Source organism: Piliocolobus tephrosceles, chromosome 1 (genome assembly GCF_002776525.5).
Source record: "Piliocolobus tephrosceles isolate RC106 chromosome 1, ASM277652v3, whole genome shotgun sequence".
Lineage (NCBI taxonomy): Eukaryota > Metazoa > Chordata > Mammalia > Primates > Cercopithecidae > Piliocolobus > Piliocolobus tephrosceles.
The window spans coordinates 24,791,744-24,805,389 of NC_045434.1; the positions used below are offsets into that span (position 1 = coordinate 24,791,744).

Genomic DNA, 13,646 nt, shown 5'->3' on the forward strand with positions numbered 1-13,646 from the left:
GTCTTTGAGCTCCCTGAAGCAGTGTAATATCTATGTCCATAAACTTCCACAAACCCTAATGTCACTCTCTCCTCTCCATATTTGCTCAGAGATTCCCCATGCAGAACCTCAAGGTTCCGAGCCATGCAGAACCTCAAGGTTGGACATGACATTACAGGTTCAAGCCCCCTCCCAGGATTAGGAGCCCTAAACTAAAATGAACAGAAGTGAGAGAGGGGGGAGCCCTTCAATTTCACACCCTGTGCCCTGTTACTATGAACTCATTGCCTATTTTCTCTGGACATTTCAGGGGAACAATTTATCCTCTCCTTACATTTTCTGGAGAGTAGGCGACCTGTACCCCACTCTCCAAGAGGGAAGACTGGAGGGGCCTCCGGCCACTCTCGGCCCTGCCGCTCACTCAGGGAGGGGAGGACCCCCTGGCAGTGCCTTGCTCTTGCACTGCCTGGAGGGTGCCTTTGGAGCTGCCACACCCACAAAACAGGCGTGATGGGGCAAGTGTGGTCCTACGTGGGCTGGGGGGTTGGGGAGCATTTAATTCATTTTTTCCTATAGAAGGGCAATATATAAATATATTATGAGGCTGCTCGCCCAAGCTCTGTTCTATAATCTGCTTTGCCAGTGAAGCGAATGATCTGTTTTCCAGCTCTGACCTCTGTGACAACCTCTCCATTCATTCTGAACTCAGGGAGGGGTGTGGAGACGAGATGTGATGAATTATGAACCTAAAACTCTGACAGAGGCCATATTTATTTCCATATTCAACATTTCTGAAGAGCCTCCTTACATCGCACAGCCCCTGGACTCCACCAAATCCACAGCCCAGTCATGTTGGTACCTGGATGGCTCTTGTCACTCTCCTAATCAGCATGTCTGGATGGGAAATGAATTCCAAGTTCCAGAGTAAACAACAGCGCTGGGGGTGAGCGGGGAAGAGACGGAGTGGAAACATATAGGGATTGGTCTGCAGCAGAACTCATTCTCCTCACAGGACCCAAGGGCCATCACCGCTGTAGGAGCGATGGACAAGCAAGATGGCAGCTTTGGCCTCCCGTAAAGCAGACACACTCATTGGGCCATTATTTCATTTTCCACAGGAGGAAACTGAGGCTCAGGGAGAGCAGGTTCAGTTATAACCATACCTCACCCAGGATCTGGGCTGTGTGTATGAACACATGTGGGGTGTGTGTGTGTGTGTGTGTGTGTGGAGTTTGACAGCCATTGTTTGCCCAGGCTTCGGTGCTGCTTGCTCTGAGAGCTGGGTGCCTAAGGACTTAGGTGAAACCAACAGGGCTGGGAGTAACCAGGGAGTGGGCAAAGGGATGGAGCCCTGGTATATTCCGGGATGGGAGCCAGTCTGAGCCAAGAAATTGTCCAAAATCCTTTCTGTTTCCCTATGTTTTCTTGAAGCAATCAGTCACAGAAACCAACCTTTGATTTGTTCCACTTCATCCTCAAATGTCACTGAGCTCCTTCTCTTGGGTGGGCAAGTGCAGTGAGAGGGAGGGTTGTCATCAGACGTGTAGTCCTCAAGCAGCATCATATCTGTCCCTAAAACAAAGGGCAGACTGCACATATATCACTACAATCCAAAGTCTTCCTGGCCTCTTCTCCCCTTTCAACACCCTCTCTCCCATGCATCCAAACCCATCAGCAAGGGCAGCTGACTGTGGCTGCAGCACACACCCAAGAAACACCTGCCTGTCATCCTATTTCATCGAGTTTGCAGACAGCCAGTGGGGCTGCTTCAGCCACACAAAAAATGCGGCCAAGTTATCTGAAGTAGAGGTTGTGTGTCTCAATGGCCAGACCCCAGAAGCATGGCATCTGCCAGCCCAGCGTGGAAGGGAAGTGGGGAGAAGGGCTGAGTGGAGGAGAGGGTCCTCCTAAAAGGAACTTGATATTCTGAGTGATTCTTCTTACAGTCTGAATTTCTATCACCACAGTTAAAATATGTTGTACTAAATAAACATTTAAAGCTCCAAAATGTAGAGTTCTTTGGGGATCAAAAAATAATTGACAAATATACCCCTAAAAAGCGAGGAAATAAAGAGAGAAGGTCAGGGAAGTCCTCCTAGAGAGAGCTGGGCAGAGCAGGCAGAGGGAGGAGGATGGGGCAGACGGAAGGGAGGGAAGGAAGGGCTGAGATGGGACACTCAACAGTGCTCTTGCCCCACACTAGGGCCAGTGTCAGATCCAGCCCCACTCTTAGCTTCCAGCTTTCAATCCACCAAGGCCTGGAAGCTCAGAAAATAAGGAAGAAAGGGAGACCTGGAGCTCTTTAGATGCTGTTTCAGAGCACCTCGCAGAGGTGTGATTACCCGACATACAGAAGAAACGGTCCTCTGGGAGGCAGCATACGGTGGTTAAACACATAGGCTCGGCTCGGACAGACCTAGAATCACTGGCAGGTTATTTAATGCCTCAGTATCTTTCCATGTCTGTAAACCTGGGGTCATCGTTCAGTCTACCTCACGGACTTGTGGGGATTTTGAGTTAAGACATGTAAACATCCAGCACGGTGCTTGCACACAGCAAGAGCTAAATTGAGGGCCGTCATTCCTGATAAGGACACAGCGAACAAAGGGCAGGGCTGAGACTCACACCAGGTCTGTGTGTCCTGAAGCCCATGCTCTTTCTTCTGCCTACAATGCTGTCCCCTCACTCCTTGCACTGGGGCACCTGCCACGTACGCTTCAGCTTTCGACATCTCATGCTCAGAGCAGCCTCTCTAACTCCCCTACCCATAGCAGCCCACGGGCTCCCACTCCACTGGGGCTTCCCCTTTCACAGCTCTCGACACATTCATCATCTTTCAAAGCCAGTTTTATAGAGATGTAATTCACATGCCACGTAACCGACTCATTTAAAGTATACAATTCAATGAGAATTGTATACTTTATAATCTTTATATACTTTACAGCTCAATATTTTATGAACTGAAGCTTCCACAACAGTGGCAGTTCACCACTGTGCCCCCAGTACCTGGCACAGGGTCCGGCCAAGGCAGGAACATGGCAAATATCTGCCGAATGAATGAATGTGGCAGTGCCTCTGGATCCCTTCAGTTGTCTGAGAACAGAGAAGCAGTCTGGGGAGTAACAGAGACTTTCCTTAAATCACACGAGGGACTCAGGCCTAGAGGGCAGGGTGTGATCAGTGCTTCATATGATTCCGTGTGGTGCGAGGCCCTCTGGGTTGCCAGGTAAGAAATTTTCCAAGGAAAATTCTCCATGACTAAGAGAGGTCACGGACTGGTCTCGGTGCCAACCCCAAGGCTCACTCCTGAGTTCCATGACACAGGCTCAGGGGCAGCCCTGGAGCACTCACGGGGAACAGGAAACACAGGTCAAGTCAGAGGTGATTTTTCAAAGGCTCCCAAGGGCAGAGAGATGGAGGAGCTGGGAGCGGCAGACCCACGGCCAGGCTTGCAGCGGCTTTATGCTCCCGGCTTCAGCAGCACTCCCTCCAGGTGCCAGTGCACCAACAGCCAGACCAGGGATGGGCAGCAGATGTGGCCAGACGCCCTGGCTATTCCTCAGCAATGTGGAGCCATGGGTGTGGCTGGCAGAGAGGCACTCCCTGCCTCTGCCCACACACCTCTGCCCAGGGCCTCCTGCGGCTCTAACAGCATATGCTTCCAGCACAGGATACAGCATCTGCAGCTCCCCACATCCCCACCTCCCCGGTGCCATGGCTCTGATGCCAGGAAGCTGACCGCTCAGACAAGGAGCAGCCCTGGGTTTGCAAGATCCTTTAGGCAGAGGCTAAAGGGAGGGCTCCGCAGGACTTGTGGTGGAGGTGCATTTCTACAGGGAGACTAAGTTTCATACCAAAGGACATGGAGTGAGGCGACAAGGCCAGCTGACCTTGCTGGAGGGCTCCCTCTGTGCCAAGAACAAGATGAGTGCTTCACATTCATTAGGTCTCTCTCAATTCTCACGGCTGCCCTGTGATGGGGATTAGTACCCCGATTTCACAGATGGGGAAAGTTGAGGGTTTAGGAGGAGATCATGCAACTTGCTTGAGATAACACAGCTCTTAAAAAGCCAACAGGAGACTGGAGACCAGGCAGGCTGGCTCCGAGGCCCTTCTGGGCCAGTGCTTATCATCATCATTTCTCATTGTAACTTTGCAAAGGCGTTTACTCACTTTCAACACCCCAGTAACACGGTGTGGCAGAGAGAACAGGAACTGACAACCCCATTTTGTAGAGGAAGAAACTGAGACACAGGAAAGCTGAACAGTCAAAGCCATGACTGGAAACCCAGACTTAGATTCTCACCCCCAACCCACTGTGGGAAATGCCCCTCGGCCAGCTCTTGAGCCTGCACTGGGGAAACGACATGGGGGAAACGCAGCAGGCGAGAGGCTTATAAAGCACACAGGTTACCTGAGTCCTGGGAGCAGCTGAAGCCAGTGTCCCCCGTGCTGCTGCTGTGCCCCAGGGGCTGCCCACCTGCCATGAGCGCCGTGAGGTGTGGGGACAGGCCCAGGTCTGAAAGACAAAATTGGCATTGACAACACAAGCACACCGTGCAAGGAGAGGCCCAGCTTCTGTTTCCCCACAGACCCATCTCCTGCCCTCCCGTTCGCCCTTGCAAAACTCACTCTCAACTCCCTGAAAGACAGGAGAGCTTAGCTGCTCCCTCCCAGCTCGCCCCTCTTTTCTGTTCCACTGTGTCAGCAGCACTCACTGGGTTCCCCCAAAGGGGAAACTCTCCTGACAATGTCAAACACCACCAAGGTGATGACAGAGGGCCAGGGAGCAAAATCAAAAAACAGACAAAACAGAACACCAAGGCAGGCAGGAGGGAAAATGTGAGGTGAGAAGATCTTCCTGTTAAAGATAGAGGGTTCCACCCCACACTTACCTCCTGAAATCCCACTTGAATTATCAAAGAGGGATTTTTAAGAGGCTTACACCCCAAAGGAAGGAGAGAATTTTTGTCAGCTGGAAAGCAGATGGGTGAGAGTGATAAGCTGACCTGGAATGGAGAGCTGAGGTTGGCAACGGGGAGGTCTGGGAGAAGCAGGCCTCGTCAGGCTCCAGAAACTCAGACACGGGGTGGGGGGTAGGCGGCCAGGAGAGAAAGTCTCCCCAAGAAGCAGCTGGCCCTTCTACTGCTCTTCCCCAGGCTAGGCCTCGGGCGCCAGACCCCAGTGTTGGTAGAAGAGGACAGTGAGCCCCAGGCACAGCTGCACCAGAAGTGACACAGCGAAAACTGAGGGTATTGTGGAATTTACGTATTAAATAGTGGGACCCTGGCCCCTTGTCCCACTTAACCTGGCCTGGAGACTGGAGAACTCTTCCCTGGGAAAATCCACCAAGCCTAGAGAAAAGACTCACAGGCCCTGAGAGTCAGGTGCCTGTGAAATGGCCCTGCCAGACCAACCCCCAGTCAGGAAGCCTGCCTGCAACCCCACCACCCAGTGCTTCCCTGTGGTTTTCTAGGCCCTCGTTATTGGAGGTGAAGGGGTGCCCAAGGATCACTAGACATTTAAGGGAAGGTACTAGTGTGAAAGACAGAGATGGGAAAAAAGAAAAGAAAAATGGACCTCAGAGGATTCAGTGCAGGGAGCTTAAGAAACCAAAAAATATTACAATGGGTCATCCTCAGAATGTTAGGAAAATAAAAAAAGAGCTGCAGGCTACGAGAAAAGGAACATGGAGATAACAAAACGCTCTTAGAAATTAAAAACGAAGCACAAGAAGTCAAACTCCTCAGATCTCATGAAGAAGATCCACTGCCTGGCAGATTCTGTGATCTGTCGTAAAGGACACTCTTGCATTTTATGATACACTCACAGATAGGAGGAGACCCCATTCCTTCATTCTACCCCAATGCTTCAGAGGTTACAAGGCAATAGAATACACTTTCTCCTTTCTTCCCTGGAGCCAAGGAGGACATGGGGTGGGCAGGAGGGGCGGTCACAGCAGGCTGCTCTCAGAACTTCCCTCTCCCTGCTTTTGGGAATCCTGCTTTTGCAAGGGGCCTTCCCCTTGACTGGGGGTTGCTGTAGGGAGTGGGGACAGAAAGGCCCCAATCCTCTCCCCCACACATGACCATCCCCCCAACGTCTCGGCCTGGGAACATGACTGTTCAGCAGGAGGCCTGGCTTCGGGAGCAGAGCCTGCGGGGGCATCGCCTGCCAGCTGGGATGGCTGAAGCCGCAGTGGGTTTTGGACACCATCTCTGAGGCTGTGGTGAAGGCCAGGAACATGTCTTGGTCTGCACCAGTGGGAGGAATGGTCTGAGCCAGGCCAGTGTGGCTCAGCTAAAAGGTCTGGAAACGGGGCAGACAGGTGGCATCCCTCTCCTCTGTGTTTATGCAGCATTTACCAGTGGAGGGTGGAGACAATTACCCCGAGATTGTTCACATGAAACAATATATTTACTGGCTGAGCCCAATCCAGACCCTCAAGAAAAAAGCACAAAGGCACAGGCTGGGTGAATCAGGTTTGTGGCTCTCCAGAGGCATGCGGTGGGCAAAAGTCACAGTGCTCTGAGAAGCTGAAAGAACAGGGGCATGATTTAAATTTGCAGGTACTTTGAGGTAACTAGAAGACCTCTAGATGCCACACACAGCAAAGGAACTTAGGAAGGCAAGGATTTGAATCCAAAGGCTCTGGGGTCGCCCTCCCTGCCCTCGAGCTAGGCCCTCTCAAGAAAGAACCTGGAGCGAGGAGCTTTCCCCTGGACAAACGTGAGTCAGTGTCCTTCACAGGAGATAACGGGAAAGGCTCTATGCCCAGGAGCTTCAAGGGTCTTGTAAGGGCGGCATTTGGAGGGGGTGCCCCCTGATACTGCCTAGGCCACCCTCCCTGGCTGGGTAGAGGGGTAGTGCTCGGGTTCTCCAGCCTTGGCTGGAGTGAAGGTTCTGGGTTGGCCAGCGGAAGGGCGGGTGGAGGGGCTGCCTGCGCTTTCTTCTGAAGTCTCTTCTTGACTCCCATTGCCAGTAGCCACCAGTCAGCTTTGAATTGTGCTTTAGCGTCCTAAGACCACCTGGCAGCATTTAGCAATGTCCATGCAGGGCTGACCTATCCGCCACATGGTGGCGCTGCGTGGCAACCTCCAGGAAGTCCAGAGATCTAAATTCCTAAGTGACCTTCCCCGTGGGAATTGGCTACGGACACCTCACAAGCAGAAGGTATTTGGTGGCCCAGTGACATCTGGCACCCAGGGAAAGCCTAAGATTTTGTACTCCCTCACTTTGGGACAAACAGAACCAGAGAAGCAGAACCACTAATTATGGCTGAAATCTGTTAGTTAGATAGAAAGGACACACTGTCAAGTGCCCAGGAGACTCCTGACATCCAGGTCAGCTGGGAAGCTCCAGAAATGTGTGGGATTCTGTTTCTGCCTTTGCTCATATGCACTACTTTTAGGAGAGCTTATTCCATTTACTTTGGTTAAAACTTTCCAAGTGCCCATACAAACTGAGAGGAACAGAACCAAAAAAGAACCTCCAAGCTGCTTCTTGCTGGCTTTGAGACAGATCAGATCATCCTTCATGCCTCTAGATAACACTAAGGTGAGCCAGTGGCAGGGGAAGTGATTAGGGTTTCAGAATCTGCTACATATCAACGCCTTGCCCATAGAGGGTATGGCCAGCCCTGGCTCAGACAGAGGGACCAGGGACACAAGGCAGAGGCCAGGGCTCTCTCCTGCAGTCAGAAAGCCATGGACAGCGCAGGGTGAGTGGCTGGGCTGGGGCACCACATTCTGCTTTGGTTCCCAGACTCTTACTGATGCTGCTGCCTCCTCCTGGGATCAGGACCTTCGGGGAAGAACAAGAGGAACCATCCCCCACCCCCGCCCCAGCTCCCATTCCGCGGAAAGGCCAATGACTTGGAACCCATCCCATAAGCTCTTCAGCCCAAAAGCATCCCACAAGCCTGCTTTCCCTCAATGAAGATGAGACTGCCAGCTGCCTGGGATGTGCCAAACCAGCCACAGCTGGTGTTTTCCGCCTGTGCTTACAGCTTCACCAGCTCTTCTAGGACACCTGCAAGTGACTTGCATGGAAAAATCTTGGCCCCAACAGCAGGTGTTTCTTTTTGTTCTATAAACCCTTTCCTGCTCCATTTTCTGTCCTCATTTTTTTTCCTTCCTCATTTTAACTTCATTGATATAGAAAACATCTATTATTTTTTCCCTAGAAGACAAGAGACTTTACAAAACCTGAACAAATACATTAATCAGTGAGATGAAGCCCAACACTGAATGGACTGCTGGGTCCCAGGTCATATGTGAAAATGTGGACTTGCAACTGGCAGCGGTGGGCATTTCAGTGGTTAAAATACTGAGATACACAGACATTTTTTTTTCTATGGTTAAAAGTCCCAGACTTCCTTCATCTCTTGGAAATAAAACTCCATCAGCCTGTGAAATGAATCAGTGATGCCAGTGTGTCTCATCGCCACATGGAAAGGATCTCCTGTCATCATTGCCACTGGGTGTGCATAATTAGAGTTATTATTTCTTTCACCCTCTTGAGAAGAAAAGTGGAAGAAAGACCTCTCTACTTCATGAAGAGGAGAAATTAACTAGAGTGGTTTAAAGAGTTGCCCAAAGTCATCTGGCAAGAGATGAGGACTGTGGTCCGAGCTGAATGTCCTCCAAATCTCTCTCCCAGTGGCTTGGCCAGGTGATGGTCTCCCTTCAACTTGGCCCTAAAAATCCAGCTACTTGACCTCAAAACTACACAGTAAAAATGCTTGAGGGAAGATCCACAAATGTGTCCTGAGTCAGTGGGAGAGGGCCAAAGAGGAAACAACTCAAAGTATCATCTCAAAGTATCTCCTCAGTTGTATTTACAAATTACAATGGGAAAATCAGCAGCTTTACTGTGGAGAAAGCTGACAGGCACCACCTTAACCGAGAGATCAACGGCAACACAACTAGCAATAAGGCATATTGGCATATGTGCCTTCTGCTGTGATGTACAGGAAGGGCACATCATCCCTGTGGCATTCTTGCCAAAAATGGCTAACCGCATTCTAATCTTGAGAAAGCATCAGATGAACGCAAATTAAGGGGCGCTCGATAAAATACCTGGTGAGTACTCTACAAAGCTGTCGATGTCATAAAAGACAAGAGAAGAATAAAGGATTGTCAAAGATTGACTAAAACAATATGGGATCCTGAGCTGGATCTTTGGACAAACAAAGAACATTGATGAAAAAACAGGTGAAATCTGAATCAAGTCTGTAGTTAGTAGCGCTGCCCCAGTGTTAACGTTTTAGAGCTGATCACTGTGCTATGGTTTTTCAAGACAGTAACACGAGAGGAAGCTGCATGTGTGGGAATTCTCTGTAGTGTTTTTCCAAGTCTTCTTTAAATCGAAAATTATTTCAAAATAAAAAGTTTTAACAAAAAATGTAACTCCTAACTACAGTCATTCCTCCGGGTCCCATCACAGATGGTGGGACGGTGTCCGGAAACCTGTGCACACTGGATCAGTCATCAGAGAAAGGAGCAGCCTCGCACATACAAGGCCATGTTTCAATGGAGGGCTGGGGTTTGGCATGGACACCCCCTGGATTGTCTGGGACCATCTGAGGAGATCACTGATCTGTGAGTGGGAGGAGAATGGTTGAGGAGGAAGACAGCAGCTGAGGTGGGGAGGGGGCGCTGACAAGAGGAAACTTTGAAGGAAAGGATGTGGATATGCCAAGAGAAGGTGGCTTGGTCCAATGCTTGGATTCTTTTACCTCTAGTAAACAAGTAAATATACCCCAGGCCTGGCGTGGTGGCTCACGTTTGTAATCCCAGCACTTTGGGAGGCTGAGGTGGGTGAATCACTTGAGGTCAGGAGTTTGAGAACAGCCTAGCCAATAAGGTGCAACCCCGTCTCTACTAAAAATATAAAAAGTAGTTGGCTGTGGTGGTGCGTGCCTGTAATCCCAGCTACTTGGGAGGCTGAGGCACAAGAATCACCTGAATCAGGGAGACAGAGGTTGCAGTGAATGGAGATCGTGCCACTGCACTCCACCCTGGGCGACAGAGCAAGATCCTGTCTCAAAAAAAAAAAAAAAAGAAAAGAAAAGAAAAAGAAACTATACATACTCTGGAGGCCAGAGGGCCATGGCTGGGGTTTCAGAAAGCAGATTTCTAGACCATGGTGTCCCCTGCCCGATTCTTATGGGATGCATACCAGGGCACCAGGGAGCTCTGCTGGCCTGGTCAGCATGGCCGCGAACTGCTGAGTGACAGGAAGCTCCCTGGGAATCACAGCAGAGCCTCTGGAATGTTTCTTTCCAAAGGAAATCTGTGCTTTGAGCCCCACCACCAGTCAGCCTGAGAACTCACCCACAAACAGGCCAGCGTGGCTGAGAGGACCACAGATTTCATCTGCCTCAGAGGGACTATCCTAACAATGCCCAAGTTACCTGTGATCCTGTTGGAAATGCTGAAGAGCCTGGAAGTCCTCTGTCGTTGCACAAACGGTTCCCGATAATACCGGTCCCCAAAGCACATGCCCAGTAGTTCTTTGCGAACTGTCTTGTTCCAGAGTCCATAGATCAGGGGGTGGCAGACAGCGCTGGCAAAGGACAGCCATGTGGCCCAAGTCTCCAGGCTCGGGGAGACAGAGCTCTTCCCCCAGAGGGCCTCAGAGGCGATGACAACCATGTAGGGACCCCAGGTGACCATGAAGGCACCGAGGACCACCAGGATGGTGATGAGGGCTTTGCACTGGTTGGCCGAGTAGACCACACCCTGAAAGGCGTTCCTCCTGCTGCCTGAAGAGGAGGTGGAGGTGCTGGAGTTCTTCCTCCCGGTCCTCTGAGCATCCTCCTCCACAATGACGACTGTGCCACAGTGCACCTTGCGTGCCTTGACCCTGGCCACGCGGAAGATGAAGCCGTAGCACACCAGCATGACCAGAAAGGGGAATAGGGCACACCAGATCTGCCAGAAGGCCGTGTAGCCAGGCTCCCGGTGCCAAGCAGCCACACACATCCATTTGAACTCGTCAAACTCCACGGACGACCAACCAAACAGGGGTGGCAGGCAGCCGATAAGTGCATGAAGCCAGATGTAGACAAGTGCCATCACAGCCCGGTTCCCTGTGATTTTCATGGGGTACACCATGGGGTACAGGACAGCATAGTAGCTAGAAAAGGGATGGAGGGAGGCAAGAGAGAGAAGTCAGCAGAGAGAAAACTGCTGCTTTCCTGCGTCAGGGGCTCCCATGACTGGGCCGGATGTTTCTAAAAGCAGCACCTTCCCCCAGGTCTCCCCAGACAAGTTATAAAGACCGCATCACGTTCCACAGCTCTGCAGAACTCTTTAACAGAGAAGAGCTCAACACTGGCAAGACACAGAGCTCGAACCTTCCTGTTTCCAAGTTACCACACCAGAGCCCACTCATATTTGGGGATGTGGCCAGTCTTGAGATACCTACAGGGGTCCTAAGGGATTATGCATTGGGCCACATCAGTTCTGCTGCTGTTGACATTAATCCATTCAGATCCATTTTCAGAGGGATCATCAGAACCAGAATGATGTTGAAGGACTATGGGCCTCATTCAATCAACAGACATTTACCAAAGGCTTGCGATGTGCCGAGCACTGTGCTATGTCCTGGAAATGCAGTTGAGAAGATGTGAGGGAGGCAGACACCTGAGCCAGGTATCAGGGCCTGGAGTGGTAAGGGCCACATTGACTCCTCACAGCAACCGTGAGCGTGGGTATGTCATTATCTTCATTTTACAGACGAGGAAATTAAAGCAGGGAAAGGCTAAAAAATGCACCCCAGACCCATGGGAGAAAGACATAAACCCAGGCAATCTGACTCTACAATCCCCAGTGCACACGCCCAGCAATTCTGTGTAAGCTTCTTGTTCCACAGTCAAGGGGGCAGTTCCAAATCACTCAGTGCTGCTAGGAAGGAGGTGGGCCAGGAGTGCTACCAATTCAAACTGGCAGGCTTCCGGTCCAGCACAGAAGGTCACAGCAGGCTCCTGATGCAGGTGATGCTCCAGACCCATGTCTCACAGCGTTGGAGGCACTGACCCAGGACCACCCCAGGCAGAAAGCTAGCCTGGTGAGGTATGGAGATGTGAGTGAGCACCATCTCAGAGTGGAGGCTACAGGGAGTTCCACCTGGCAGGAGAGAGAGTGCAGGATGGAGAGAGGAGGAGAGAAGCAGGCCGGGGGGCGTGGCCGGGGCATGTAGGCCCAGCTAAGGACTGGCCCTTTAATTGGAAAGGGTGGGAGGACTTAGGCTGAGGACAGGGCTGAAAGTCAACCACCACCCTCCCAACCCAGACATTTTATCCAAGGGAAATAGGATGTTCCCATGAGGGCAACATGTGGAAGGGACGGGTGGCCACACTGATGCCGCCTGGCACAGGCAGGACATTGGGAAATGACTGTGGCTACGTGCCTCACACATCGTCTGGGAAGCCGGCTCCTCCACAGGGACCGCCCTGAGTCACCCTTTGGCCCCAGCAGCTGAACTGCCACGTGTTAACTGGAGGTGCTGCCTCCGTGGTCTTCCTAAGCAGGGGTGAGCCTGGGGCTGCTCCGAGCTGAGCCTTGAGCCCAGGCCAGGATCTAGCCTGGAAAGAGAGCATTTCCAGCTGTGGGGCCTGAGGAGAAGATTGCGCAGTGATTAGGGTGTCGATTACAGAATCACTGCACACTGGCTGGGTAAGGTGATTACTGTCTTTCACTGCTCTCTGGGCTTGCATCTTGCAAAGGCCATGCAGCCCAAGGGAAAAAGCATGCCTTTGGAGCTGGAAATTCAAGTTCAGATGGAGGCTCTGATGTCTACTAGCTGTGTGACCTCAGCCAGCTGATGAACCTCTCAGAGCTTCAGTTCCCTCATCTAGAAAACGGGAATTGTGGCACCCACATCACAGGTCTGCTCCTAGGAACGAATGAGGAAGAGCATGGAAAAGGCCCGGAGAATGCCTACCCTTCAATGGGGGACTGGCCATCGACCTTTCCCCCATCCTCCTTGAGGACAAAAGCCCTACACTGCTCCTGCTCCTGCGATGACCCCCACGGGACACTGGCCCTCCTGAGCCCTGGGGGGTGAGCAAGCCACACGGTAGTCTCCTTCCCCTTGTGGGTGGCCTGCTGAGACTTGTACCATCTGACATCATGCTGGCAAATGAAATGTGAGGGGGCTGCTAGGGTAGGACTGCGGGGAGGGGAGCAGTGGGTCTAGGAAGGTTTCCTTCACTTTTCAAAAGAAACAAGGCAGAGATTTCTACTTTTCTCTGTCCCTTTACAGAGCATGCAGACACTTCACCCTCAGTCACCTCGGGAGTGTACGGCCGGCTGTGGGAGCCAGGCCTGGTGAATGTTCACCATAGGCCTCCTTCCACCAACTCTGTTTGGAGGCCATAAATATGATTACAATTAATGTGCTGTCCTCTGCCAGATTTCCTTCTGGCTCTTCTCAACACCCAGTTATTATTATTACTTTATGGCAAGACTTCTCCTTTATTGTAACAAATGGTACCCATATAACTCACTGACTGAGGTTCAGGCACAGGCAGTTCCAGTGTGACATGACACTGATTTCTCCCAGCTGCATCCTGAGTACCATCAGGAAGCCGGGGCAGTGAAGCTGGGTGCTGGCTCAGTCAAGGTCAGCCTCCTACAGGCAGAAAAGCCCCACAGGCG

The 13,646-nt window shown here is 51.5% G+C and overlaps 1 protein-coding gene across 7 annotated transcripts in view; it reads right to left on the bottom strand.

Annotated features, from left to right (window-relative positions):
* The window catches only part of GPR161 (G protein-coupled receptor 161), a 63,361-nt gene that overhangs the window by 6,626 nt on the left and 43,089 nt on the right, over window positions 1-13,646 (bottom strand). For all 7 annotated transcript variants that reach the window (XM_026447758.1, XM_026447754.1, XM_023207018.2 and 4 more), the window contains 3 exons: window positions 10,397-11,121; window positions 4,394-4,498; window positions 1,432-1,551 (listed from right to left, as the gene is read on the bottom strand). In XM_026447758.1, coding sequence (XP_026303543.1) covers window positions 1,432-1,551; window positions 4,394-4,498; window positions 10,397-11,099 — 928 coding nt within the window. In that variant the 5' untranslated portion in view covers window positions 11,100-11,121. The remainder of the gene's footprint in view (window positions 1-1,431; window positions 1,552-4,393; window positions 4,499-10,396; window positions 11,122-13,646) is intronic.